Source organism: Petromyzon marinus, chromosome 6 (assembly GCF_048934315.1).
Source record: "Petromyzon marinus isolate PM22_M1 ecotype Great Lakes invasive population chromosome 6, UKy_Petmar_22M1.pri1.0, whole genome shotgun sequence".
Classification (NCBI taxonomy): domain Eukaryota; kingdom Metazoa; phylum Chordata; class Hyperoartia; order Petromyzontiformes; family Petromyzontidae; genus Petromyzon; species Petromyzon marinus.
In genome coordinates this window covers 9,091,412-9,119,172 of record NC_133672.1, presented here as the reverse complement: position 1 = coordinate 9,119,172, position 27,761 = coordinate 9,091,412, and the positions used below count along the sequence as shown (strand labels likewise).

The 27,761-nt window shown below is 42.5% G+C and overlaps 2 protein-coding genes across 6 annotated transcripts in view; one reads left to right on the top strand and one right to left on the bottom strand.

Moving 5' to 3' along the window:
• The first annotated feature begins 840 nt into the window (after window positions 1-840).
• MLH3 (mutL homolog 3) overlaps window positions 841-27,761 on the top strand; it is a 43,417-nt gene continuing 16,496 nt past the window's right edge. For 2 of the 4 annotated variants that reach the window (XM_032948079.2, XM_076065023.1), the window contains exon 1: window positions 841-948. The gene's annotated coding sequence lies outside the window, so the exon portion shown is untranslated. Of the gene's footprint in view, window positions 949-22,386; window positions 22,491-24,762; window positions 24,849-27,761 lie in introns of those variants that run through there. The other 2 variants (XM_032948080.2, XM_032948081.2) reach the window with 2 other exon arrangements.
• On the bottom strand, window positions 11,766-27,202 carry LOC116939552 (uncharacterized). 2 transcript variants are annotated; one of them, XM_032948083.2, is made up of 3 exons: window positions 27,050-27,202; window positions 21,238-22,692; window positions 11,766-16,740 (listed from the first exon to the last, which is right to left on the bottom strand). In XM_032948083.2, the coding sequence occupies exons 2-3, from the start codon at window positions 22,675-22,677 to the stop codon at window positions 16,504-16,506; spliced, it is 1,677 nt and encodes a 558-aa protein (XP_032803974.1). In that variant the 5' UTR covers window positions 22,678-22,692; window positions 27,050-27,202; the 3' UTR covers window positions 11,766-16,503. The 2 variants fall into 2 exon arrangements, with proteins under 2 accessions (XP_032803974.1, XP_032803973.1); XM_032948082.2 differs by lacking the exon at window positions 27,050-27,202 and adding an exon at window positions 24,458-24,709.

Below are 27,761 nucleotides of genomic sequence, written 5' to 3'. Positions count from 1 at the left end.
TGCTCTGCTTAGGGGCCGTCCATAAATGACGTCACACACCTAGGGGGGGGGGGTCAGACATTTGTGACGATGTGTGACGAGGGGGGGGGGAGGGGTGTGACGTCACATCAAAATGCGCAACTTTAAATAAATATAGACAACACGTTCTACTTAATTAAATAGACTTTTTAATAAATGTTTTCTCCTACAACATCAGAGTGCAGCGTCACATTAAATTAAATACGCACTACAATGTCAATAGTTTAAAGCGATTTCAAGCATGGTTTATTTTTGGGGGGCGGGGGGGGGGCAGAGCTTTGTGACGTCACATTTGAGGGGGGGGGGGGTCTGACTTTTTATGACGCAGTGTGACAAGGGGGGGGGGGGGGGGCAAAAATCGTCCAAAATCGCGTGACGTCATTTATGGACTGCCCCTTATTATCAAGTTCATCTTTCCAAAAAAAATCACCCCATTTTTTTACGATTCGTATTTTAATGTTGCGCTTTAAAACAAAAACAACAACCAGTAATGCCACATCATAGTGAAAAGCTGTCGTTTTTGGTGACCCGGGTTCACCCTCGTAAATTGGACTACCCTGATCCGTACGTGGCCCAACGCAAGCGTGGATCAGTGTATTGGCTAGGAACGCCAAAGTTGTTCTGAGATCACCGTGGTGGCCTCTTGGGTCGTCTCACCTGGTGGAGCAAATTGAACCCCGAGATAAATTCAAAGATTTTGGGGCATAATCGATTCAAACGATTATACCAAAAAAACCCAAAAAGAATCGACATCGGATACAACGTTACGGGGTTAGGTTTAAAAAAAAAGCCAGTTCGATTCTAGAATCTAATGCCGGAATCGTCTGCTGTGGGCAAAACGCCACCGCAAATGCGCGTCCGCGAATCGATCGCAAAAATATAGGAATCGAATCGAAGCTTCTCATCTCGGCCAAGTGTCGCAATCAAATGGTAAAAAAACGGGCGTGCGGTTCATTTAACAAGTCGACGTTTCGGTGGCGCGGCCTCGGGAGCACATCGCGCATTCTTAGCGATATAATGCATTAATCGATGCTGTTATTCCCTACAACGTTTCGCTAATGCGAGCTAAAGTGCCGCGCGCTTATTGCGAGACAGCGTGCGGATTGCACTGTACAGTGCGCCGTACAGTGTAAATGCGTTGCTGTTCGTAAGAGCACCGCTTGATCAAATTTATCTCTTCACGCTGCTGGTCGCGTCGTAAATTACCTGCCGTAGAGCGGTAACAGCATTGGGGACGATAGCGAATAGTCGAGGAAGCATAGCGAGTGCCTAGCGGGATGAGGCTGGCCGCTGTCCAGCAGTGGATAGACCCTGGTTGGTATTTATTATAGATTTGAAGATTTCGTGACTGCAAGGATTCATTCTCTTTGTGGTTTTTTTTACGGTAAGGTAAAGTCAAGTAGGTAAAAAATGTTTTTTAATGAAGTAAAATAAAATTGATTTAATTTATCTTCTTTGGTTCTTTCGGTAAAGTCACGTAGAATGAGAATAAAATAATAAATTGATAAAATAAAATAACACTATTATTCTCACGACGTTTTGGCCACAACACAGGCCGCTTGTGTTGTGGCCGAAACGTCGTGAGAATATTATTGTTTTATTTTATTCTCATTCTACGTGGTGACTTTACCGAAAGAACCAAAGAAGATGAATCCTTGCAGTCACGAAAGCTTTACATCGGATTCTCGTCATTTCTGCATCGATAAAACTCGGGACCTCATTTGTGGGAGTTCAAAGAGTTTGCCGGTCTCATATTACATTGCTTTTATAGCTTCATTTTGGTGATTTCGAAAACGTTTGGTTTTGCCATGTTTGTTTGTTGAAGTACAGAGTTAGCCTGATAAAGTCACGTAGAAGGGAAACAAAATAATAAAAAAAATAGTATTGTTGACTTTACCGAAAGAACCACGAATATGAATCCCTGCAGTCACGAAAGCTTTAAATCAAAATTTAGCCTGATAACTTTAATTTAAATTGTCATATGGTTGTTGTTTGACTTGCATCCCACTGGGATTTTTGCACACAGCGTTGAAATGCGGTGGGTTTTTTTTCCTGGAAGACTTTGTTGTTTTTTCCTGGATTTTTCTGTTGCGCGTAGTCACTTTAAGATGTTTTCTTGTTCATGTTTTTGTTTGTTGTGGTTGCACCCGAGTCAAGAGCACAGCATGGCTCACATGGCCACACCTAATAAATGAAGCTGAAAACTGAAACTTTAGCGGTGGCAGCGGGGAACGAGTTGCTGTCCCATTGTTTATTTAAGCACGGCGATACTTTTGAGGCGTGCCCAAGAGCACTCACAAAGTGGACCGACTTCTTTCACCAACCGGGAAAGTCACTTGGTCATACATAACCGTATTGCATGCAGCTGTATTATTCGTGGTCGTGGTGGGGTTAGCGCATTGTCCTGTGTCACCTAACCCAAGTTCTACTCCTGGCCACGGCTAACATGAGTGGATAGCGGTGTCTGAACTGGTCCGAGTTTCCCCCCCCCCTCCACTGTTCACCAACCCGCACTGACCGTGAAGACAAATTATGGTCAAACCCCCATTGACTGACACGGTATGCCAGAGGCCTTCATCATGTATATGAATGAAGATGGTTCATGCCATTGCATGCAAAATTGTTGAATTAACAACCTTGCGTGGAGTTGGTCTTATACATTTCCTTTGCCTTAATAGGTACTCCATCGCAGCACTTTTGCTATCCATACGATGGAAGGGAAATCGTTCTCTCACTTTGTTCAATTTGCATGAAATCTATATTCATGTACAATTGTACACGAATACAGTACGATTCCAAGAGCATCAATGATTATAATTATTGAACTTAAACTGTTTTTTTTTTAAATACAGTGTATGGTGATGCAAGGAGCATGCATAGTAACAAAAAATGTATATACAATCGGCAAGTAAAAGCAGATAATTTACCATTCACAGGAAAGCAATTAAGTAGTGGTGAATCTTACAGTCGATTTAAACAAGGTCGGCCCCTGCATAGTCTTTCCTTTTCGCCACTAGCGTTGGCTTTTGGTAGACTTTTTCCCGCATCGTGTTCCACATATTTTGACTTTCTGCATTTATTGCTGGCTTCTATGACTCATGTGTGTGTGTTTTTTTCAATTGCGTTATTCTTAGGATGCGTTTCACATGCCCTTTTGGTGCCCTATTTTTGTAACGATGTTATTGCCATTGATCATGTTTGTCATCCATATGTCATGGTTGGCGGTGCGAATTGATCGAAGGCCACAATCTTCAAATGCAGAAGCATTTTGTTTTTTTTTGCACTCCCAAGTCGCTTTGATTCTCATTTTTATTTCATCACCGTGGTTCATAGTCTGTCTTGAAAAGTTGTCATAGATAGACATTTCCATGGTTATTATCATTGAGTTTGTCACGAGCCTAATCTTGATTTGAAGCTTTCGTGACTGCAGGAATCCATACTCTGGTCCTTTTGGTAAAGTCACGTAGGTGTTTGCAAACCTAAATTAAACAACTCCCTGGCTTTATTTGCATAATATTATAGCGTTCATTATTTTGGTAGTGAACTATATGCCTATGTCTTGTGCAATTTTAATAAAATAGAATATTTTGCTCAGTAATTCTACTTTTAGTAAATTACTTTCGAAAGCTGGAAATCGATTTTACTAAAATTATTACATTTGTTTAAAAATACATGTTTTGCAAAAATATAGATTATGTAGCTCAACATTGACATTGTTTTGTTGATCATTTTTGACGTTACTACAATACAATAACTTGCATTAAAAGTTCATGCTCTGTGGTCCTTTATCAATACTGGGCTCGATAAAGGACACAACTATACCATATCAGTAATGGAGGGTTTTATTAATCGTACTTTACAGTGCTGCTCATTGTAGGTTGATTAAGGGGGTGGCAGGACCGGTTCAGATATTACCACTGCTATTAGCTTTGGCTATTAATTGAACTCCAGTCATAACAAACTTCAGTGGAGGGCATGGCACAGCGCGCTAACTACTGCACCACTACTCCGACCGATAATGATTAAACGGTGATCTATTTGTGTCGTTTGTTAAACATAGAATCTCACGTTTTTCCACAGCATTGTAACTAAATAGATTCATGAGTCGCAATATTTGGTGCAATTAAGTATAAATTAGATTCATAAACAATACGAGAGGTCGAGCTTTTAAGTTTTTGTATGCGCCGAAGATGAAATGAATTTGTGCTGTCACCTTATACCTGCTTTTAGACACAGAAGGGTTACCCTTTAAAATACATGAAACAGACAATGTTGCCTGGTGGGGCCAGGGCATATGAAGACCCCCAAGGTACTCTACAGTGCACATTCTCAATCGCAATGAAACGACAGGCACACCTGGCTCTGTGTGATCAATTCACATATTCCAGTTTTTATTACACATTATGGTGAATGATAAACAAAAAATTCCTTTATTTACAGTGCATGTTGAGATGTGTATATAATCTAATTTTATATTTATAGAGCGCCTTCGCTCAAGGTGCTGAACATGGCTAAAAAAAGGGGCAGAGAATAGAATGATTTTGATGGCAGGGGCGTGCAAGGGTTGGGGAATTAGTGACCGTGATCGAGGGTAATTGGGGACCACGAAAGGGTCGGGGAGGGAGGGGAAGGAGTGGAGGGGCGAGGGGAGGGAAGAGAAATTGAGACCCTGTACATGGTTCTGTTCAGAGCTTGAATGTGCGTGTGTGTATGTTGTAGTACTGAGGAGCGGTCATGTAGCGGCTCGTGCACTGGCCCACGAGCCCGGCCGCCCGAGTTTGATTCCCACTCACGGCCAACACCGATGACAATTATCTGAACCGGTCCTGGGTCTCCCCTAGGTTGGCTCCGCCTAAAATGCGTTACTGGTGCATTGTATAATTATTCATCACTCGGGAGACAAAGGCGGCTGGGCGTGGTGCTGGCCACCCAACCCCCTTGTGTGCCTCAGTGCCGGCCTTCATAGGTGCTCGCTAACAGCACTTGCCTCAAAAGTCTAAGGCTACACGGGGGATCTCTGTCTTTGTTGTAGTGCTTGTAGAACATGTAAAGCCAAACTAATAATACAGTCATGTGGTATCAGGTTTTTTTTTTAAACCTGATTTTGGTAATTAAAACATTTGGACAATTTGTTTCCGCCCATCATTCCCTGTGTACCCAAGCAAGAATCAAGTGCGTTGGCTCAACTCATGTGCAATCGTGGTTCGTTTTTTTAATTACACGCTTTCTATTAACTCACTGTTGTATCCTCAAATCTTGTAACTCAATTTTAACCCACTCCCCAATGTGGTATCGACTGCAAACTTGGTATACTTATGTCATACTGATGACAACACTATATTCTATCATAATATATATCTTTAAACATTATTTTTTATATGTTATGTTTCGGCTTGGGTCTGATTGCCCATGGTCAACTGACGTTGGCTGTAAATCACCACGGGTCCCTTACGTTGTGGCAAGCCTCGGGGCCACTTCCTGGAGTCGTGGAGGGTCTTCCATTACTAGTAGGGTACATTCCATTAAAGTGTGTTTAAAAAAATATTTTCTAAATATTACTTATTTTGAGTTGTACCGTGTATTGGGTGTGATGTCTGACGTTTTTCTCCACGTGCTTGGGAGTCTTCAGGAACTGAACCATTCATGTCCGTATGTATGCGTTTACAGCACAATAACACTACATAATGCCGCCGTATACAAGGAACATGCAGCGTGAATATCGCGAGCAAACCAAATATCTCTTGGTGGTGATGTTAGAGTTGAGTGGCTCACTGGGAACAGAATGTTTGCGTGCACTTGAGTCTCCACGAAGTGAGACGTGTATCACGTGTTGGGAAGGACAAGCCTAGGCAGGCACAATGGGTTCATTTTCAACAAGCCTTGCTTATACGAATACATATCTACGTGTGTGATCTCCAAGCTTCGGCACATGAATCAGTATGCTGACGGCCGTGTCACCTTAACCATAACAACGATCATTCAGGACCGAACCTCATGAGGAACGAATATACAGTGCTTCCCTCACTGTACCAGTTTTTCATTTTTATTGGGTAATTATAGCATTTATACAGCTCTGTGCGGAACGTCATATTTTAACCATTTATGATGTACACTTGCCATTCCCTCAATGTATGCTGCAGTACGTAGGTGTGTACAAAATTATTGTAACATCACACCGAATTATAGAATACTAACATTGTCATACCTGAAAATGTTAAAGTACACATCCAGTTTTTCCAGTGTTTTATTCAAAGCGTACTCGTATCTCTGATATCAACATTGGGTATTTTGCAGAGATTCTAAAATGCAGTGTGTTCTCGATGTTCCTTTTTAACATTATTGTAAAATAAATATTTATCCAGAGTGCTCTTCAATCCTTTGAGCTGTGTTTGTATACTGTATTAAACTGTAGCTTTAGAACATGCAGAAAGACGGAATTTAATATTTTTTGGTGGTGGGGAGGGGGGTCAAATATCGTCGACCATGAACCACAAGTGGAGAGAAGAGAACAACATTTGGGAGAACAGGTGCAGAGGCAACTTCTATTGATTACTCAGGAGGCCTCTCTGCCTTGACTCAGCCAAGATAACATTCACGTCTAGTGTCATGACCTTGGCTATGTATTGGACCTGAAGGAAACATTTTTGTTGCAAGATGGTTCTGATCTTTAGGGCCATGCAAAGCATCTTAATTCCCACACTGCCATTTCACGAAGCATTAGCCCTTAAAAGAATAATAGCCCACACAAGGACAATACGCTGATCTTTCCTTAGGTCCAGGCATACATTAATACAAGCCAAAGAATACAATACAGTACTTTATTGTGAAATGTTATTTGGAAAGGTTTATCACAACAAATTAGCTTATGTTTAAATTGTTAGTTTTTAATGTTATATGTTTACTCGACCGTTACTATTATTAAAATATTACAAAAGGGACCTTCATTCTGAGGCTCAAACAAAAACATCGTTTATTGGTATCTTGGATTGTGTATTGTAATTTTTGTTGGGTTATATAAGTTATGTTTATTTTGTAGATGTGCAGTATATTGGTATGTCGTTTTTTATGAATATGAAATATAGTTTAAGGATATTTTAGCAATTTTGTATATTTTTATTTGGTAACTACCTCCGCGACTACAAATATATCATAAATATTAAATAATACCCTATTATAAGTTTGGTTTAAAATGCCAAACAAGACACGCTGCATGAATATTTTCTTTGGGAGGCTGAATTTATAAATATTTGTACCGTACTGCTTGTAAGAACTGGAATTAGGATTATACCTTAAATATTCTGGTGTTTGTAAATAGGCTTCGTGTTTCATATTGTTTTGTAATGTTGACACCGATAATAATTCATACCTTTACACTGCCCTGTACAGCTTTGATTTGGTGCTGAATTGTGTTATGGTCTCGTGTAATCTTGCCAAAAGTGATGTGAAGCTCAATTTGCTGTAATCAAATTCTTCCCGAAGGAAAATTGTCATGCAAATAACTCAATGAATGCATTTATTGGGTTAATCATCTGGTGCCACACGCATTAATGACAAGCCACGCTAAGGCTGACCATTCTGTCATGTAAGCCAGGAATTATGTGAGCATCTAAAACTTCATCATAGACAATTGCTGAAAAGCACTGAATAAGATTGCACAAGAATTCAAGTTTGGTTGCTTCTGAGAAACAAATGGTGGATGAACTGCATTTTGATAGTTTGTGTGCATATTGAGTGCCTTTTACCATCGTGCCTCTGTTACCATCTACAAAACCACATGCCTGGAAGTTTTCAGAGACCCACCGGAATTCCAGGAACGCCATGAGACATTTCTGGCAAGAGTCGTTATACGTGACAAGGTGTGGGTGCACCTTTGCGACCTCAAAACAAAATGCTAAAGTATGTGGTGGATGTCTCGCTTCATTCCCATCAACCAAGACCGTTCCACCTATATGGAAGGTCATTGCTGCTGTATTTGGAGATGCTGACAGTGTCATCCATAATAGCCTTCTGAAGGATGAAACGGAGAGTGCAACTACTTACGTTGACACCTGCAGAGGTTTACACACACGTTCAGGTAGAGGCTGCCATTGAAGAATATCAAAGATGTTTTCCTGCCCAATGATAATGCGAGACCGTATGTTTGCCATTCAACAACTGCAGCCATCACACAGTTGGAATTGACAACAATACTGCATCAGCTGTACAGCGCCTCCTGTGCCCCCCTGCCATTTCTTTCTTTTTGGACCTATGAAGCACTCTCTTTTGCAGAGGACATTTCCCACGGGATGAAGTGAAGTGTCTGTCTTTGGCTGGCGATAGAGCAGCAGGAGTTTTTCCTGCACCAGATTTGCCACCCGCGTTTGCAGTCGGTGATGCTGTTTCAATCATGTGGTTCAGCGTGTCGAAAAATAGAGTGTATGTGGGTAAATATGCAGTCTCCCAATCACGTACTTTATACCTCTGGTTACTATAGTTTCCAACAAAACATTTCGTGGTATTACTTACGCATATCCCCTTGTCTGGATATAAACAACAACATTATTATCCCCCCAGATATCCTTGAACAGACTTTTTAAGTTCTGTTGGCAAGCACCTATTCAGGCCAGTATGACACAAGAGGGTGAGTGGCTAACACCATACCCGGCCACCTTTGTCTCTCCAGTGCTGATATTTATACACTGCACCAGATACTCTATTTAGGCTGAATCGACCGAGGGAAGGCTACTGTTATTGGTCGTGAGCGGGAATCGAACTCGGGCACAGCATGCTAACCACTGCGACAACACTCGATATACACACCTAAATCAGAGACACTTGCATGAAATGTGAATTTCACAAATATCTGCAGGACCAATTTATTAGAATGTGCATGGGCCATGACATGCAGCTAAACTACAGTGAGGGAAAAAAGTATTTGATCCCCTGCTGATTTTGTACGTTTGCCCACTGACAAAGAAATGATCAGTCTATTATTTTAATGGTAGGTTTATTTGAACAGTGAGAGACAGAATAACAACAAAAAAATCCAGAAAAACGCATGTCAAAAATGTTATAAATTGATTTGCATTTTAATGAGGGAAATAAGTATTTGACCACCTCTCAATCAGAAAGATTTCTGGCTCCCAGGTGTCTTTTATACAGGTAACGAGCTGAGATTAGGAGCACTCTTAAAGGGAGTTCTCCTAATCTCAGCTTGTTACCTGTATAAAAGGCACCTGTCCACAGAAGCAATCAATCAGATTCCAAACTCTCCACCATGGCCAAGACCAAAGAGCTCTCCAAGAATGTCAGGGACAAGATTGTAGACCTGCACAAGGCTGGAATGGGCTACAAGACCATTGCCAAGCAGCTTGGTGAGAAGGTGACAACAGTTGGTGCGATAATTCGCAAATGGAAGAAACACGTAAGAATTGTCAATCTCCCTCGGCCTGGGGCTCCATGCAAGATCTCACCTCGTGGAGTTGCAATGATCATGAGAACGGTGAGGAATCAGCCCAGAACTACACGGGAGGATCTTGTCAATGATCTCAAGGCAGCTGGGACCATAGTCACCAAGAAAACAATTGGTAACAGACTGTGCCGTGAAGGACTGAAATTCTGCAGCGCCCGCAAGGTCCCCCTACTCAAGAAAGCACGTATACATGCCCGTCTGAAGTTTGCCAATGAACATCTGAATGATTCAGAGGACAACTGGGTGAAAGTGTTGTGGTCAGATGAGACCAAAATGGAGGTCTTTGGCATCAACTCAACTCGCCGTGTTTGGAGGAGGAATGCTGCCTATGACCCCAAGAACACTATCCCCACCGTCAAACATGGAGGTGGAAACATTATGCTTTGGGGTTTTTTTTTCTGGTAAGGGGACAGGACAACTTCACCGCATCAAAGGGACGATGGACAGGGCCATGTACCATCAAATCTTGGGTGAGAACCTCCTTCCTTCAGCCAGGGCATTGAAAATGGGTCGTGGATGGGTATTCCAGCATGACAATGACCCAAAACACACGGCCAAGGCAACAAAGGAGTGGCTTAAGAAGCACATTAAGGTCCTGGAGTGGCCTAGCCAGTCTCCAGACCTTAATCCCATAGAACATCTGTGGAGGGAGCTGAAGGTTCGAGTTGCCAAACGTCAGCCTCGAAACCTTAATGACTTGGAGAAGATCTGCAAAGAGGAGTGGGACAAAATCCCTCCTGAGATGTGTGTAAACCTGGTGGCCAACTACAAGAAACGTGTGACCTCTGTGATTTGCCAACAAGGGATTTGCCACCAAGTACTAAGTCATGTTTTGCAGAGGGGTCAAATACTTATTTCTCTCATTAAAATGCAAATCAATTTATAACATTTTTGACATGCGTTTTTCTGGATTTTGTTGTTGCTATTCTGTCTCTCACTGTTCAAATAAACATACCATTAAAATTAACGACTGATCAATTCTTTGTCAGTGGGCAAACGTACAAAATCAGCAGGGGATCAAATACTTGTTTCCCTCACTGTACATTGAACCAGAGGGACCTGGCATGAAATCTGCAACAACAGATGGCAACCAGAAGATGCCTCAGTTTTTTGAGACCTCACGGAGACCCCTCATTTAAAGGGGATGTTCAGCTGTTGGCTGCATCTGCTGGTGAATGTTAATATCCCATGATACCCTTGGCAAGAGTAGGTCGTTGTGTGTGTTGGTTGTGTTATGACCAAATTAACAAGTAATTTTAGGATTCCTCATATGCATAGTTTTAACATTAAAAAAATATACAATCCCCAATCCATATGCATCGGTTTTGCATTTAAAAATACAATCCCCAAACCAATTAAGAGGTACCATTTTCGTCTTCTGCTCATGTTAAATACATGCATTGATTTCATTGTACATTGTTTGGTGGGCTTTTCGAATGCCATTGGGGTAATGTGCAGCGAATTTGTCCTAAAATGCAGTTCTTTTGTTAAAATTAGAAAATGTAGGGGGGAAATGCTTAATTCACAGGATCCCATTAAGTGTCATTAAAGAGTCGCAATGTTAATGATGGTGTGCTGCAATTTTACCCCATCCTGCTAATTGCAAGGAGCAAAATGATATTGCCTGCATGGTTAAAACATTCTACTCACGCCACCTACAGCAGTGAATACCCTTGCCTTGGAGCAGAAGGGGAAGATTTGAATGTTTCAATCTGCTTCATATCAAAGCAAGCCTTGAATGTCATGTTGCGTTTACTTCCTTTATGTTGAAGCTTTTAAGCCAATATTTATTTTATACGAAGTTCAGTGATTGATTTTGGCAAGTGAATATTGCTGTAGTTTTGTCTCTTTAAAAACATATGCTTCGGTCATATTTTGGTAAAATCCATGACTGAATACTGATAATTATTTGTTTTCTATTAAATAGTTACATTAGTATCAAAAGCTCTGTTCATCTATATGCAAGATGTTAAATACTATTCCATATGCAACACATAAAAAATGTGAAAGTATGAAAATGCATGTTTGTATGCACCGTCGGCAAATGTACTGGATAACTGGCTGAAAAAACATCTAAGTTATGCCATGGATCTCTGGGGAAACGAGTTGTTTTTGGTTCATAACGCCATTAATATGCTGAAGTGACCCTCCAGATCGCACATACTGCATCATAATCGGTGTGGCTTCTGCTGCAGTTTGCAGAGCCCATTGGAAAATAATCTGTTTTATGATCCAGTGGAAGTAGTGTAATTTGAAAAACTTATGGAACTGCAGGCATGACATTTTTTTGCACACGTTTACGGTGATAAACGAATATATTTATTGTTGTTGAACTTGATGTCTTAATGGCTAACATTGTGGTATACAGTTTTTGCTGATATTTAATTTAACAAATTACATTAAATGATACAACCAATCTGAAGACATTTGTAATATTAATTGATTCCAAACACTACAACTTAAACTTACCTATGATAATTAACACAGCACACTTTGACAAAAGCTATTGTTCGTAATTTTATAAACATTGCCCTTTTTAAAAGCAGAATTTTATCATATAACAGAAATATTTGTGAAATTTTGATTTAAAGCTTTCGTGACTGCAGTGATTCATATTCTTGGTTCTTTCGGTAAAGTCACGTAGAAGGGAAACAATGAAACAAGCTTGTGTTGCAGTCGAAACGTCGTGAGAATTTTGTTATATATATTTTATTATTTTGTTTCCCTTCAATGTGACTTTACCGAAAGAACCAAGAATATTTGTGATTTATGCCTAACAGTTTCATGAACTATATTTTCTGTGCAAAATGTTACGTCAAATCGTTACATTCATTTTTTATGAGACAGTTGTACGGTTGAGCTCAAAGGCGGAGTTATACTTTTATATTGGGGGGGGGGGGCAGGGGTTCGCTTTGTCCCTCACATTAGGAATCGCGGGTGCATATAATTACTTTTTAATTGTAATAGTAAACTACTAAAAACAAGTTCATAAAGGTGCTCAGTTTGGGGGGTGGGTGCTGCACCCCGAGTGCCCGCCCCCTCTTAACTCCACCCATGTTTGAGCTCCTTTTCCGCAATGATGTGGGGGGGGGGCGCTATTGGCAGAACTTATTATCTTCAACTTTGGCCTGGTGGCTCAGCGTGAGTGAGCAGCTCACAATAAGGTTTAAGCTTATGGACAACCCCCGTCGACATGGGAATGTGGAATTTCCACCACTGTCTCGGGAATATCGTTAGTTTTAATGTTAGGTTAGGATCACTTAGGCTGTGCTCTTCAGCCCTAGTTTAATTTGGTTAAAATAGGGCTATTAGCACGAGACGAATATGCCTCATTGATTATTTGAACAAGATATCACTTTCACATTGACTGTCCATTAAAATAATTCCATTATCTTGGCCAGAAAGTCAGGATTAGTGCACACAATATAGTAACTGCCATGTAAACGCTTCAGAAAAAAACTGCGAAGAAATTAATGGTGCGCTTCTCGTAGGCAACTCCTGGGTAGCCCTTTTTTGGGGATTTGTTTAATTGGATGAATTTGTCATTATCTGAAAATGTGCCTTGAATGCAGAAGTGGTGCAATGTGTCCTTTACCTTGTGGCTGCAGTGGCATTAGCAGTGACAAGACAGTGGCAGCATCAAATTGTGGTCATCTTTGGTATCTTATCATCCATGGTCTATTACTGCTGAAGCCCTTTCTTTGCCGTCGTTATCACTCATGGTCGCGAAATTGATCTTGCCATTCTTTCTCCCATGGTGGTTGTCCTCTCCTCATGCAATCTCTTTGCACAATTCTCGTCCGTGCTCAAGCGCACGATGGGAGACTGCGCTAATGCAAAATGCGTGACTGCGGGAGTGCACAGCAGGAGACTACACTAACACTAGAAGACTGTGCTAATGCATGGCGGGAAACCACACGCTTACACAGGAGACAACATGAACGTCAAAAGCAGGTTACTGTGTGAGTGCATGGCAGGACGCAGAACGAGCGTTATCGCCTCGATGATCGTGGGTTTTCACCGGGTACGCCTGTTTCCTCCCACATGCAAAACAAGTTCATTATAAGAAACATCACGGCGCAAATCTGTGATGACATCAACGACATCCCACAGCGTTGAGCCGGGTTCGTGCGTCGCAGGTCAAGCACCACGAACAATTGGATGAAGTTGCTGATGTGCTCCACTTATTCGTTTATGCTGCCTGTGTGATTGCACTCGTGCACAGACCGATACCCTGACCGATGGGCACGTGGGTGTAGCACAGGTGCAGCCATGCATGCTGCATAAATACCCTGCCTTGGATTATTCATAAGCATGTTAATGGACATTTGAATGGGCACTGCTCTACCCATGAATGAAGTGGATTTGTTAAATAAGAAACGTTCACCACTTCTGGATAAGAGCACCTTGAATAATGAATTGCTAGTCGATGAAAGGATTAATTATGTGATCTACTTCCCTTATCCACAAAACATTTATAATGATTTTAGCGAGCCCATGATTCAAGATTGTTCCAGATAAACACGAATAGGATGAATTTGCTGAGCCACAATAAATATGGACAATTGGCAGCCGTTTCAGAATTCAGGATGGATAAATACGCAGGGCATGGATAATAGGAGTCATGGGTAATACAGCAGATACATAGAGTTCTCTTTGTAGCTGCAGTGATGTAGAATGCATTAAGTATGTATATTGTACATAGACCAGTTATATTTTTACGTAAGCAATAGTTCATATTTTAAGAATGCAATTTATACAGTCACAATGTATTTTCACATCTGACTAAAAAGTGATGCCAATTCATATAAAAGTTATTTTTGTAGAATAAAACTGTCAAACTTTAAATCTATTTTCACACATATCTTAACCATACATTTTCAGTTGAATAAAGATCCCTACATTTTAGTACAAAGTTACCAAATAGCAATAAAACAAAACTGTGAATCTATTGTACCTCATTTGTCACTCAGTAATATGCAACTGAAACAATTTATGTCAAAGACAGACTGGCAATGGGGTTGCTTTCGAACTTCTAAAGCTGTTATCCCTAGCCACTTCATCACTGCAGTTTTGCTGTGGTCGTTTTATAGAAAATTGAGCAAGAGATTTTTCAGCCTCACTCAAATGTACTCATTACTTTCTTGCCCTCATGCTATTGATTTTAGCTGCTGACATTTTGTGCACGGTGCGTATGGTTATCCATTGAATGTCATGCCATTGCAACATTTACAATCCCAAAAGTGTATGGTGGAGCAGAATCCTTGTGATAGTTTAATATCTATAAGTTTAGGCGTGCAGACAGTACATATTATCAGAGGGAAATGCATTATCCAGTTTTTCCTTTATGTTCTGAAATATATGGGCAATTAAATAACTTACAGCGCATACATATTTACCCTTTGTTAATACAAACCCCAACTTGAAAGTGCATACATTTCTGATCATTCAAGCATTGAAAATGCAGTGTACATTTAAAAAATATACAGCATTCTGTACTTCAATTGAATGCAATTCACATGTGCATCTTAACATTAAAGTCTACAGATAGAATTTCAAAAAGCGTAGTGAAATGTATCATTAAACCATTCTTCAATGTATCCCATACAACATGAACTCTGCACCACAATCAATCCATGTTACACCCTGCATTTATAATTACATTTTTACAATAATTTTTAATATATTTACGTGAGTTATTACGTTTTAGTCATATTAAAGCTGTTTGAAGATTTTCATTTGATAAATTAAGCAGTTTTTCACAGAATTAAAATCCATAAAAAAGTATACGGTACAGTTAATTTAAAAATGGGTGTTTTAATAGTTAAATGGCTTCTTATTTTAGTATACAATCTTATGCTGATCCTGACTTCAAATGTCCCATTTGAACACATTTAATAAATAAAATAAATCAATTACCTTATTGAAAATTGGATGGAGGCACTGAGATATATATATTATACTTATGAAACTGACCTGAGCAGGAGAAATACTCAAGTTCTCAAACGGTAATAAAATATTAACGACGCATTAGGATAAAGAACATGCTCCCATAAAAAATGCAATTAAAAACTGCATTTATTGCTTAGTCACTTAATGCATATCTGCATTATGTAGGTATGATTTAAGGCTCTAATTTAAAATGTTTTCCTCGTCGTCTACACAAATTACTAATGTTAATTCACGTTGCGGTTATGTAGAACCCCAACATTTGTGGTCGAATTGATATTTCACATACTGCAATCGCAGGAAAGTTTTCATTATGTTGGTTGGTGTAAGTTGATCGTTCTTGAATTCAGTTTTTTTGTCAACAAATATACATCTAAACCATCGGCATAATTATTAAACGGTTTCATGAAGTTTTTAATGACTACAATTTCAGCGGCCTTATTCTAGCTCCTGCGGAGGGCTTCTCAGTGCTTCGTGCCTTGCCCCCACAGATGTCCTCTTCTCTCCCCCCATGTGTGCAGATACTATTGTATGTAGCGTGTTGTAGGCATATATACCTACACACCCTATGCCTACACAATAATTTTAGGGGGTCGACAATTTTTGGAAACCTTGTTGGATCAACTTTTTACCCCCATATCTGGGGGGGGGACGGTCCGCTTTCTATAACTTCTTGATTCAGTCTTCTGAACGGCTCTTATAATTTAGTTGACGGATATGCTGTCATGCTGTTGGTTTGCCTTGCAAAAATGGCTACTGTTATAAATGTTTCCCTGCTGCCTGGCAGGTCATACGCGACGACCCAGTGGGCTGTTGAAAGTCAGCCTGGGAGGGAGTTGCCAGGGCCTAAAGAAGTTGAAGATGATTGCCCCTTTTATTCACGTTTGTCTTAGGCTTAGCCTTTATGCTATGTGGATATAATTGAGTTGGTCTACCTTTGTATGTTCACATATGTAGCCATTATTGATTCCTATTTTTTTTAAAGGTTGAGCTCTATTATAACGTAAACCAAATCAGTTTTTGAGCATTGTTTATTTAGGTAGTTTTTTGTTCTGGTTGTTGTACAACGTTTGATACTGCTTTCATTATTTTCTTTTTGGAGGTGCTGGCCGGCTTCGCAGGTTCTGACACTTGGGCACGTGCCTCTCGGCCACGTCTGGTGCGAAGCGGCGCTGGCAATGTGGGCAGGACACATAGTCGGGGTTCTCTGCGGGTGCTGGAGGTGGCAGATCACTCAGCTTGCCACCGTGCTGCGCTATTCTTGCCTCTCGGAGCGTCCTCTGTAAAGCTTCAGACTTGGCTTTCCAGTTGGGTTTTTTGGCCTGAACAGAAACAAAAATGTGCACACGTACAGGTGCCATCCTTTACGAAGCACTGTAATTAGACAAGTAATTTTAATTATGTGGTTGTTGAATTTTTATTTAAAGCTTTTGTGACTGCAGGGATTCATATTCTTGGTTCTTTCAGTAAAGTCACGTAGAAGGGAAACAATAAAATAATAAAAATATAAAACAATAAAATTATCACGACGTTTCGACTGCAACACAAGCAGTCATCAGGTGTGAAAACCACAGCAAGAAATTTTGAAAAAAGCGGCGTTTTTTTTACGTTAGCATCACAGAGAGCGATGTGGCAGTTATTTAGATGGACGAGTCCATCTATTTTGATTTAAAGCTTTCGTGACTGCAGTAATTCATATTCTTAGTTTTTTCGGTAAAGTCACGTTGAAGAGAAACAACAAAACAACAAAATATATATAAAACAATATGGTCGAAACGTCGTGATAATTTTTTATTGTTTTATATATATTTTGTTGTTTTGTTGTTTCTCTTCAACGTGACTTTACCGAAAAAACTAAGAATATGAGTCCATCTATGTTCGGAAAAGATGGGGGAGACGAAAATAATGGATGCGGTCTAAAAGCCACCGTAAGCGTGAACAATCAATTAAGACCCGAAATGGTTTATCAAATCCTTCCAATGATTGCTAAGCCAGAATCCATCTTCTCGGTTGAAATTTTGTCGTGTTTGTATATGTGGATAGCCTCATGAACGAATCTCTCTTGGTAGCCAGATGGCTTGCAGAGAACCTCTGTCTTGGAGAAGTCAATGTCATGTGAGCCTACTGAATTATAACAGTGATCCGCCACGGCCGAGGTGTTGGTCCTACCGTGTTTTAGGTCTGCTTTGTGTTCACGGATGCGGTCCGAGACATGTCGTTTGGTTTCTCCAATGTAACTACTACCACAGAGGCAACTTAGTTTGTAGACGCCAGGGTACTGTATGTCCGGAATCACATCTTTTACAGATGGAACCAGATCACGGATTTTATGTAATGTGTTGAATCGGACCTGGATCTTGTGTTTATTCAAGATTTTGGAGATCTTTTTTGTGATCCCCGCAATGTAGGGTAAAGTGATGGTTTTGAATGGCTCCTCAAGAGGGTCCTTCTTCATGGTTGGAGTGATAGCTTTGCGGATTGTGTAGTCGGAATAACCATTAGCCTTAAGAGCTTGGTGTACGTGCTTTTCGCTGGCTATGTGTTCCTGGTCGGATATGCATTGGGCTCTATGGTGCAGAGTCTTGATGAGGGAATTCTTCTGGGATGGATGGTGGTGGGAATCCGGTTTCAGGTAAGCATCCGTATGGGTAGCTTTCCTGTAGACAGAGTGGCTCATTGAATCATCAGGTCTCTTTATTAGGACATCCAAAAAAGGTAGCTTGTCACATCGCTGCAGGCGTAGCAAGATCTGAAATCGCTGCAACCCTCAAACGCTAAGATGCCAGCTAGCAACCTCAGCAAAGATGAGCGTTTTGGATTATATCAATTAAAAAAGCGGGATGACATTGTCATCCTCTCAGCCGACAAGGGCAATGCCACTATCATCATGGATAAAATAGAATATAACAAAATTCAAAAATTACTTAACGATGGCAGCTATACAAAAATAAAAAGAGATCACACCAACAACCTCGTCATACAAACCAACAAAATCATTTCTGTTCAACCGCATTAATTGATCAAACCAAACATTTCTCGTTGAAACCTTCTGCTGCCAGGCCACCAAGATTATACGGCTTACCAAAAATACATAAAGTAGATACACCCCTTTGTCCCATCGTTTCTACTATCAACTCCCCCACCTACAAACTGGCTCGTTTTCTGTCTGAAATCCTGCTGTCTTTCACTGGAAAAACCACCTCTGCGGTACAAATTCTACTCACATGGTATCGACAATCAAGGGTATTTCCCTGTCCCCAGACGACCTGCTTGTCAGTTTTGATGTAGTTTCCTTATTCCCCAAAGTTCCTGTACCTGACACCATCACAATCATTGAAGACTTGGTTCATCAAGGACTAAACACTGAGGTACCCCCCCTGGTGAGACACTGCTTAACCAATACATACTTCACTTGGAATGGAACTTTCTACAAACAAACTGAGGGCACCCCAATGGGCTCCCCGATCTCCGGTTGTAGCCAACATTTTCATGGAGAAATTTGAGACTGACGCCATCCAGACTGCCACTCTGCGCCCAACCTTATGGAAGAGGTACGTGGATGACACTTTTGTCATCTGGCCACATGGCCGGCCTGCTCTAGACCAATTCCTCGACCACATGAATTCCATACACCCAGCCATCAGATTTACCATGGAAGTCGAAAAATGGCAAGCTACCTATTTTGGATGTCCTAATAAAAAAGAGACCTTATGGCTCAATGAGCCACTCTGTCTACAGGAAAGCTACCCATACGGATGTATACCTGAAACCGGATTCCCACCACCATCCATCCCAGAAGATTCCCTCATCAAGACTCTGCACCATAGAGCCCAATGCATATCCGACCAGGAACACATAGCCAGTGAACTCAAGCACGTACACCAAGCTCTTAAGGCTAATGGTTACTTCGACTACAAAATCCGCAAAGCTATCACTCCAACCATGAAGAAGGACCCTCTTGAGGAGCCATTCAAAACCATCACTTTACCCTACATTGCAGGGATCTCAAAAAAGATCTCCAAAATCTTGAATAAACTCAAGATCCAGGTCCGATTCAACACATTACATAAAATCCGTGATCTGGTTCCATCTGCAAAATGTGATTCCGGACATACAGTACCCTGGCGTCTACAAACTAAGTTGCCTCTGTGGTAGTAGTTACATTGGAGAAACCAAACAACATGTCTCGGAACGGATCCCTGAACACAAAGCAGACCTAAAACACGGTAGGACCAACACCTCGTCCGTGGCAGATCACTGTTATAATTCAGTAGGCTGACATGACATTGACTTCTCCAAGACAGAGGTTCTTTGCAAGCCATCTGGCTACCATGAGAGATTCGTTCATGAGGCTATCCACATATACAAACACAGAGACAATTTCAACAGAGAAGATGGATTCTGGCTTAGCAATCATTGGAAGGATTTGATAAACCATTTCGGGTCTTAATTGATTGTTCACGCTTACGGTGGCTTTCAGACCTCATCCATTATTTTCGTCTCCCCCCTCCTCTTTTCCGAACATAGATGGCCTCGTCCATCTGAATAACTGCCAAATCGCTCTCCGTGGTGCTAACGTTAAAAAAACTGCCACTTTTTTCAAAATTTCTTGCTGTGGTTTTCACACCTGATGATGATTGCTTGTGTTACAGTCGAAACGTCGTGAGAATTTTATTGTTTTATATTTTTATTATTTTATTGTTTCCCTTCTACGTGACTTTACCGAAATAACCAAGAATGTGGTTGTTGGTCAAGGGTTGTGCGAAAGATAAGGTGTCAAAAACATCTGAAAAGTTAGATATTTTCCAAGGGCACATAGCACTCATTCGAAAACAATCGCTGTCGAGTTGTTAGCAAACTGAAATCTCGAAACAATGTGTGTCGCCAACACCATGACGACATGGGGAGGTGTCGGGAGATGAAACCCATATGATATAATCTTCTAACTACTACGTGAGTCGTTTAATCAACCTAGCTCAAACTGCTTCGTAATAATGATTAAATAATGGAAGACACCTTCATGGTCACCCTATTTTTTTAGATAAAAAAATTATACAATTAAGTTTACATACGAATGGGCAGCATTAATTTGTTTAAATATCACAACCAATATATTAAGTTGCATTTTATCTTCATCTTTGTGTTGCTGAGCATAATTGATCAGGACATAAAATGAACCTGGAGTAGTTACAAAAAGTTGAAAGCTTAAGCAGTGAAATGGGCAGTGCATTAAGTAGTGGGTGTGGACGTTTGAGAGTGGAAACTATTTTTTGGAGAGGACTTAATGTTTTATTTTGAAGAGGGTACAAATGACACAGCACTTCTATAGCAAATATTAAAACATTTTTTACGTATTATTTGGTATAGTTTGCACATTATTACTGAAACAATTGCATTCTTTTTTTACACCCACTAATTTTTAAAGAGCAATTGAATAACAGTACCAGTCAATTAAAACGTGTGTTGAAACTCTCAGTTGATATTGTAGACTATAATTTAATGGCTGACCAATAAAAACTGTTTGGATGTTAATATTAATTTGTTGCCCTTTTGCAATCCACTGCTGGATTAGAGCCTTCCCATGCTTTGCTGGTCATAGGGATCGTTTGACCATATTTTACCGAGCTGGATATTGTAGGTTCCTGAAGCGGGCACCCAGGACCAGTTCAGATGTCTCTGAGCACCAATGTTAGCCGTACCTAGGAATCGACCTCGGGCTGCCGGATATTTTGACCCTCTGCACTAAACGCTGAATCACTGCTCCACCCAATGATTTAATTGTGCTGAATTAATAACTCGTAAAGATATTTTTCACATACCTGTTCGGGGGTTTTACTTTTATTTTTGCAGAATTTTTCCATGTCGGTTCCTTGAACTCGAATCTTTGAAAAGTCAATCACTTTTCTCTTTTTCTGAGTGGTCTTGGTGCAGATATTTGCGTGCTTTTCAAGCCTTTCCTTCGCAAATGTCCGTCCGCAAGTGTGGCACTTGGCGAGATCGAGGATTTCTGGGTCGGCCAGGTAGTCTGTCTCATCTGTGAAATTCTGTTGATATTCATAGTCCTGTGTTTCATCAATAATAGAAATGACATCATCTTCAACATTACCGCTTTTGTGGTTGGTCATGTTTTTTGACTTATTAGAAGTTACTACTGAATGTGGTGTATTAGATTCCTCCTCATGATGGGCTTCTTTGGAAGTTTTATTTTCAAATTGTTCCTCTTCCATCCCTGGTTGATTTTTATTGTCATGTTGATTCCCGTGTAGTGATGGTAGTTTTTTTGAATCGCCAGTCCTTGTTATGGCAGGGATGACCTTGTGCCTGTCCATGAAATGCGGTTCTGTAATGCCCTGGATTGCAGGCTCTAAATGCCTTTCTTCTTCTTCTGCCATTTGTCTTTCTCTCTGAATGATCTGCAACTCTTCCTGAAATTTATTGAGTTTTGCTAAGATCTCGCGTTCCTTTCTTTGAATTTCTTCTTCAATGCTTTCTTCATCATCTTTCGGTTTCTGAACCATCCAGTGAGGAGTAGTTAGATTGGTCCTTTCTAAAGGAGCATGTGCTTGGTGAGATTCAATTACCTGCTGTTGGTCAGACTGTGGCAGTAGAGGTAGGTTGTCAAAGGTATTTGTGGCGCCTGAATTCACATCTACGCTGGGTGTCGTCTCTATGTATTTTGCTTTACCAACATTTGAAATGTGAGCAACATCGTTTTGACATTGGCTTTGAGTTGTCCAGTTGGATGGTTGCTTAGACTTGTCCACATCAACCGGTGGCAATTTTAACGGTCCATTTGGATATCGGTCGGTCACCTTTAATGTATCCCCAGCCTTGTAGTGGGGGAATGCCGGTTGTGGTGTTTGAAATATATTGTGTAAGCTCGAGCTTTTCTTTTTTATTTGCGGCAGAGGCTTGGCTCTGTCAATGCCAGCACTTCGTTTCTGCATGCCAAACTGTGTCTGTCGCAGATGAGAAGGTGGAGGCTGTGGAGGAGGCTGTGGTAAAAACTGCAGTGGTGGTCGTGTGTTTGATGGCATTCTGGGAAACGTGTGAGGATATTTCCACCCAGAAGGTATGCGTTGCATTTTTACGTATCTTTGATTGTCGCTGAAGAACGCAGTCTGGTACTGTGCCCCTTGCATGGCTGTAAGAGTGGCCTCCTTTTCCCTTAGCAGTCTCTCCTGGAACTCTTTTTGAAGCTTGAGCAACCGAGAAGGCTCTTTGGCCATGGGATACCCAAGCTGACCCGCCGGCTTCATGATCTTCACTCAGTTCTGTAAATCAGAATAATAATCTTTATTTAGGCTGGAGGAATCCAATGAGCTATGAAGCTCTTTTTCACAGATGTCCAGTTTCAACAACGTGCAGAATTTATAAGGATAAAAGCAATTCTTAATACCGTATTCTTAGGATTCAAAAATGCACCCAAGTAATGGGTCATTTGGAAGAAAATACATTAGTTGCTGCTGCGGTTATCGAGTGTAGTTTAAATAAATTAAGGATGCAACTTTACATTATAATTGCTTAGCATATTGTCCGTAGGAAAATACATTTAACGTATTGGCCTGACCGAGGTTTAAGTGCATACATGCGTTATTAAAGTTTGAACTTCATAAAAAAAAAGTTTGACAAATATTTACTTTGCATTATTTGCATTCCAGCATGGCTTAGTAGCAGTGCTGTCTTGGAAGTCAAATAATAAATAAGCAATGCACGCCAAATGGCACTATGTTGTAAAACTTCACTTAAATGGCCATTGGACATGATCTCCGTGTGCGCTTTCAACTTGCCACCAGCAATAGTTATCACCTAACATGTATGGCCTCTTTTGATGGAATGTGGTAAACATATTGGCTGCCAAGGGAGGCTTACTAGTGCAATGACTCCAAGAGCATGCATTACAACTCTGCGGGGGGATTTACTGAATTATTAACAGAGTCTGCAGCGTTTTGGCATGAGCGAATGTACACAATACTTTGTGGCACCGAAATGTCCCAAGTTAACTGTGCAGTTTTGAAGTTCTTATTTTTTTTATTCTGCAAATAATAGATTGTCTTCCACACAAACCACCACTACATGAGCTTGCTTCACATTTCCGTGATGTTTTCACGTTTCAAAAATGTTGGCAGTTATTAATGATTTGCAGGCCTTTGTCAATCCACTGCTGGATGAAGATCTCTGCTCGTCATTTTTTTTAGCACGCTGGTGCTCATCACTGTTTCGGAATTGCATCCAGATTGCCGAGTTCATGGCAAGAGTGGTGCTTAAAAAAAACAACGGCGAATTGGAGATATTTTATTATTATTTTAGTTGTATCAATGTAAAACAATCAATTGTGTTCGACTTCTGGCAGTGCACTCTACATCGTCACAACAGTAGTTAACGTTCACGTGAATTAAATGTGTAATTACATTTAGATTTTTTCCGTTTGGACGGGAAGGGAATGGAAAATTAAACGAGTGTCCCTCCAAAGGATTGTGTACCTGCAGTCATGTTCCTACTGCGCCAATTACACTCTGTATGTTTGAAAGTCTTGACAATACATGCGGTGTGTATTAATAAGCCCATACAGTAAATGGTTTTATGTTAAATGTACACTATATAACTTTTATTTCCGAAACATAAGATTCAGATTCCCCCCCCCCCCCCGCAAGTTTATGGCATTGACCGACTTCGAGCAAATAACAATCACACCGCTTTAAAACAACTACACGTTAACAGTTACTAAACTACGTGTAAGAGTACGCTCCCGCTCTTTATACTGTCCCACTGTTCATATCGTTACCGCTATCGTACGTTCGGACCACCCACCACCACCGCCGTGTTCGTGCGACATTCTTTACGAAATCACACAATAGATGTTTGTTTTTAATAAAATCGCGTAAATGTTAACATGTCGTCAAGCCAGCCACCGCGAGACAGCCGATTAGTAAGGTTTGTCACGTAAACCTGTATTCTGCATGATACTGGACGCGAAAGCCTACGTGCTAAACCGACAATCACACCAATCGGAACAACGGAACAACAATTGTTACTCACTTAGAAAGACGCCGACGAAGTGATATGACGTGGAGACGGTGGGTGCGCGCGGACTTTAATAACGACGACGGTGAAAATGAGCAGCAGCGGCAGCAGCGACGGACAACAGCAAAACGCCTTCTATAAAAGTTGCGTCAAAACTTAAAAACTGGCCAGGCGCGCGCGCAACATCTGCCGATGTTGGGTGCGAGGCTGCCGCCGCCGCTGCACAGCCTTAGCAACGCCTTCGCACCGCCTAGCAACGCCTTCGCACCGCCCCCGGCTCTCACGCCCCAGCCCCCGCCCAGGTCGCGCTGTGTCGCTACGCGCCGACGAAATAGTTCCGCGCGGCAGTCGTTGCGAAAACAAAAACAAAATTGACGATCTAGATTTGAAGTTTTCGCGACTGCAGGTATCCCATACTCTTTGTTTTTTCCCCCCGGTAAAGTCACGTAGGTAATGTTTATTTTATTTATTTTATACCTACGTGACTTTACCGAAAGAACCAGACAGTATAAAAAATAAATTTTGATTTAGTATAAAAATTGACGATTTCAAACGGCGGAACAATTGCTGTTGTTGTTGTGCGGGAACGTACGTTGTTGGTTCACTGTTTTTTTAATTCGCGTTTACCGGGGGTCAAAAAGGGATGCGCGACGAGACGCTTTAAAACACGCAGACTTTGCGTTTGTAGAATATTAACATTGTACGCGTCCTTAACGATGTCCGTTCACCGCTGGGTGTTAAGAGGCCTGTCGCACATCCGCGTCGGTCATGGGCCCCTGTTGACGGGTTTGGTGAAGGGTGGCCCAGATCACCAGTTCGCATTTCACTCATCGGCACAGCGTTCTCTTCTGTAGCCGGGACTGAAACTCACGTTTGTCAGGTTCAGAGGGCAGCCCGCTTAACAACTGCGCAATCTATTGACCCGTATTTCTATTTAGCACTCTTGAGATGTATAGTGACTCACATCTTCATAATATTGGACGTGTCGGGTGGTGGAGGGTTACGACACATTTATAAGTAACGCGATCTAACCCAGAAACGTTTGCCATGAATAATATTGGTCGCGAAAGCCTACGTGTTAAACTAACTCACGTGTGCGAACTTGTATTCAGTAAGAAAATATGGCGTTTTCAGATAAATTAACATGAGGTTTGTATAACCTTATTTTGTTTTGTAAATGTTGCCTGGTAGTGGCTGTATATGGGATTTGTATGCATGTGCGTTGACCTTCTTTCGCACAGTACATAGCCAACCGTGCTAATCGGAGGTGGATTTGGTCCTTATCTGTATAAATTAAGACCTTAATCTGTCTCAAAAACCTCTAGGGTACTTCCAGGTATATAGCTGCAATGTGGTATATAGAGGTGGTAGTGTGGGAGCCGGCGTCCACCCCCTCCACTCCCCCCTCCACTCCACCTTCCACTCCTCCCTCCACTCGCCCCTCCACTCCACCCTCCACTCCCCCCTCCACTCCACCCTCCACTCCACCCTCCACTCCTCCCTCCACTCGCCCCTCCACTCCACCCTCCACTCCACCCTCCACTCCACCCTCCACTCTCCACTCCACCCTCGACTCCACCCTCCACTCTCCACTCCACCCTCCACCCCCCCTCCAGCCTCTCTCCACTCCACCCTCCACTCCACCCTCCACTCTCCACTCCACCCTCCACTCCACCCTCCACCCCCCCCTCCACCCCCCCTCCACTCCACCCTCCACTCCACCCTCCACTCCCCCCTCCACTCCACCCTCCACTCTCCACTCCACCCTCCACTCCCCCCTCCACTCCACCCTCCACCCCCCCTCCACTCCACCCTCCACTCCCCCCTCCACTCCACCCTCCACTCCACCCTCCACTCCCCCCTCCACTCCACCCTCCACTCCACCCTCCACTCCACCCTCTACTCGCCCCTCCACTCGCCCCTCCACTCCACCCTCCACTCCACCCTCCACTCCACTCCACCCTCCACTCCACCCTCCACTCCACCCGCCACTCCCCCCTCCACTCCACCCTCCACTCCACCCTCCACTCCCCCCTCCACTCCACCCTCCACTCCTCCCTCCACTCCCCCCTCCACCCACCGCGTCGATCGGCCCCCGCCGGGCCCCCGCCGACCGGGTAATCGCCCCCCCCCACCCCCCGCGTTAGCGCCCCCTCTGAGGGCCATAGCTAAATCGCTGGCTCACCGCCGCACGGGGTTATTCCACACACGCACGCACACCAACACTCACGCCAACGCGGCGCACAGCTGTACGACCGCACCCACCCCTGCGAGCGGTTTCTTCTTACACACACGCTACAGCTCACGGCTGCGCGAACACGCGCGCCTGCGGGCGGTTATATACAAATCCGCGTCCGCACAAAGACTTGCGCTGTTAGAAGCTGCGCGAATGCGCGCGCACCTGCAGGCGATTATCTCATCGAGCGCTCATGCTGCGGCTCTGCCCTCACTCTCGCTGCGCGTCTGCCCACGCAGCCGCTCCGCACATGAATCACTCGCACCGCACCGAGGCTCTGTGCTAACGTTTATTCACGGCGCAAACCCTGCGGGCAGAGCCTGTCCTACTACTATCCGATTCCCCGAACACTCACACGCCCTATCACGTACCTCGCAGCTGTACTCACGGCGTCGCACGGACGCAGTGAGAGTCGGAGGGAGGATGACGAAAAAACTTTGCCTATCACTGCCTCGTAGCAGCACTCGCTGGCATCACACGGATGCTGCGAACGGCTTGAGACAGGACGGCAAGAGGTTGGAGAGAACTGACTTGAACCGTTTCGGGCTCCCCTTTTTATGCCACTTGATTTTAAAAAAACATCTGGGGTTATGTTATCCTGCCCTTACATGGAGCGTTGTTATTTTTAGGCCCATTGTCTCTGTTCCCGTACTCATTAATCTCTGACTCACCCTGTTAAATCTGGGACAGCGTCCGGCTGGCGAATACACACCTGGCTAGTGTGTACTTGGTCTCGCTGGGTTCCCCCTCCCTCATCGTTTGCTCTGCTCGCTTAATATTTCACCCCAGCCCTCTCCCCGATGCGTGACTCATTGCGGCTGGCCTGGTGAACCTTTGTGCTCTCATACAATTTTAAGCCAATTTAGGGGCGAAGCAATGTGATTTGTTCTGGGAGGGTCAGCCAATCTTCTGGCACCGCGAAACCGCGGGACTTCCCACCTAGGGGCCCTTCGGATGAAAACCCGTTGTGCCAGGCAATCCCCTGCCAGGACACTACGTGTGTGTGCTGCGTGCGTGTGCTCAGGGTGGGGGGTAGGGGGGAATCGCAGCGCTTGCAGAGTTGCTCAGTGGTCGTGACACCAA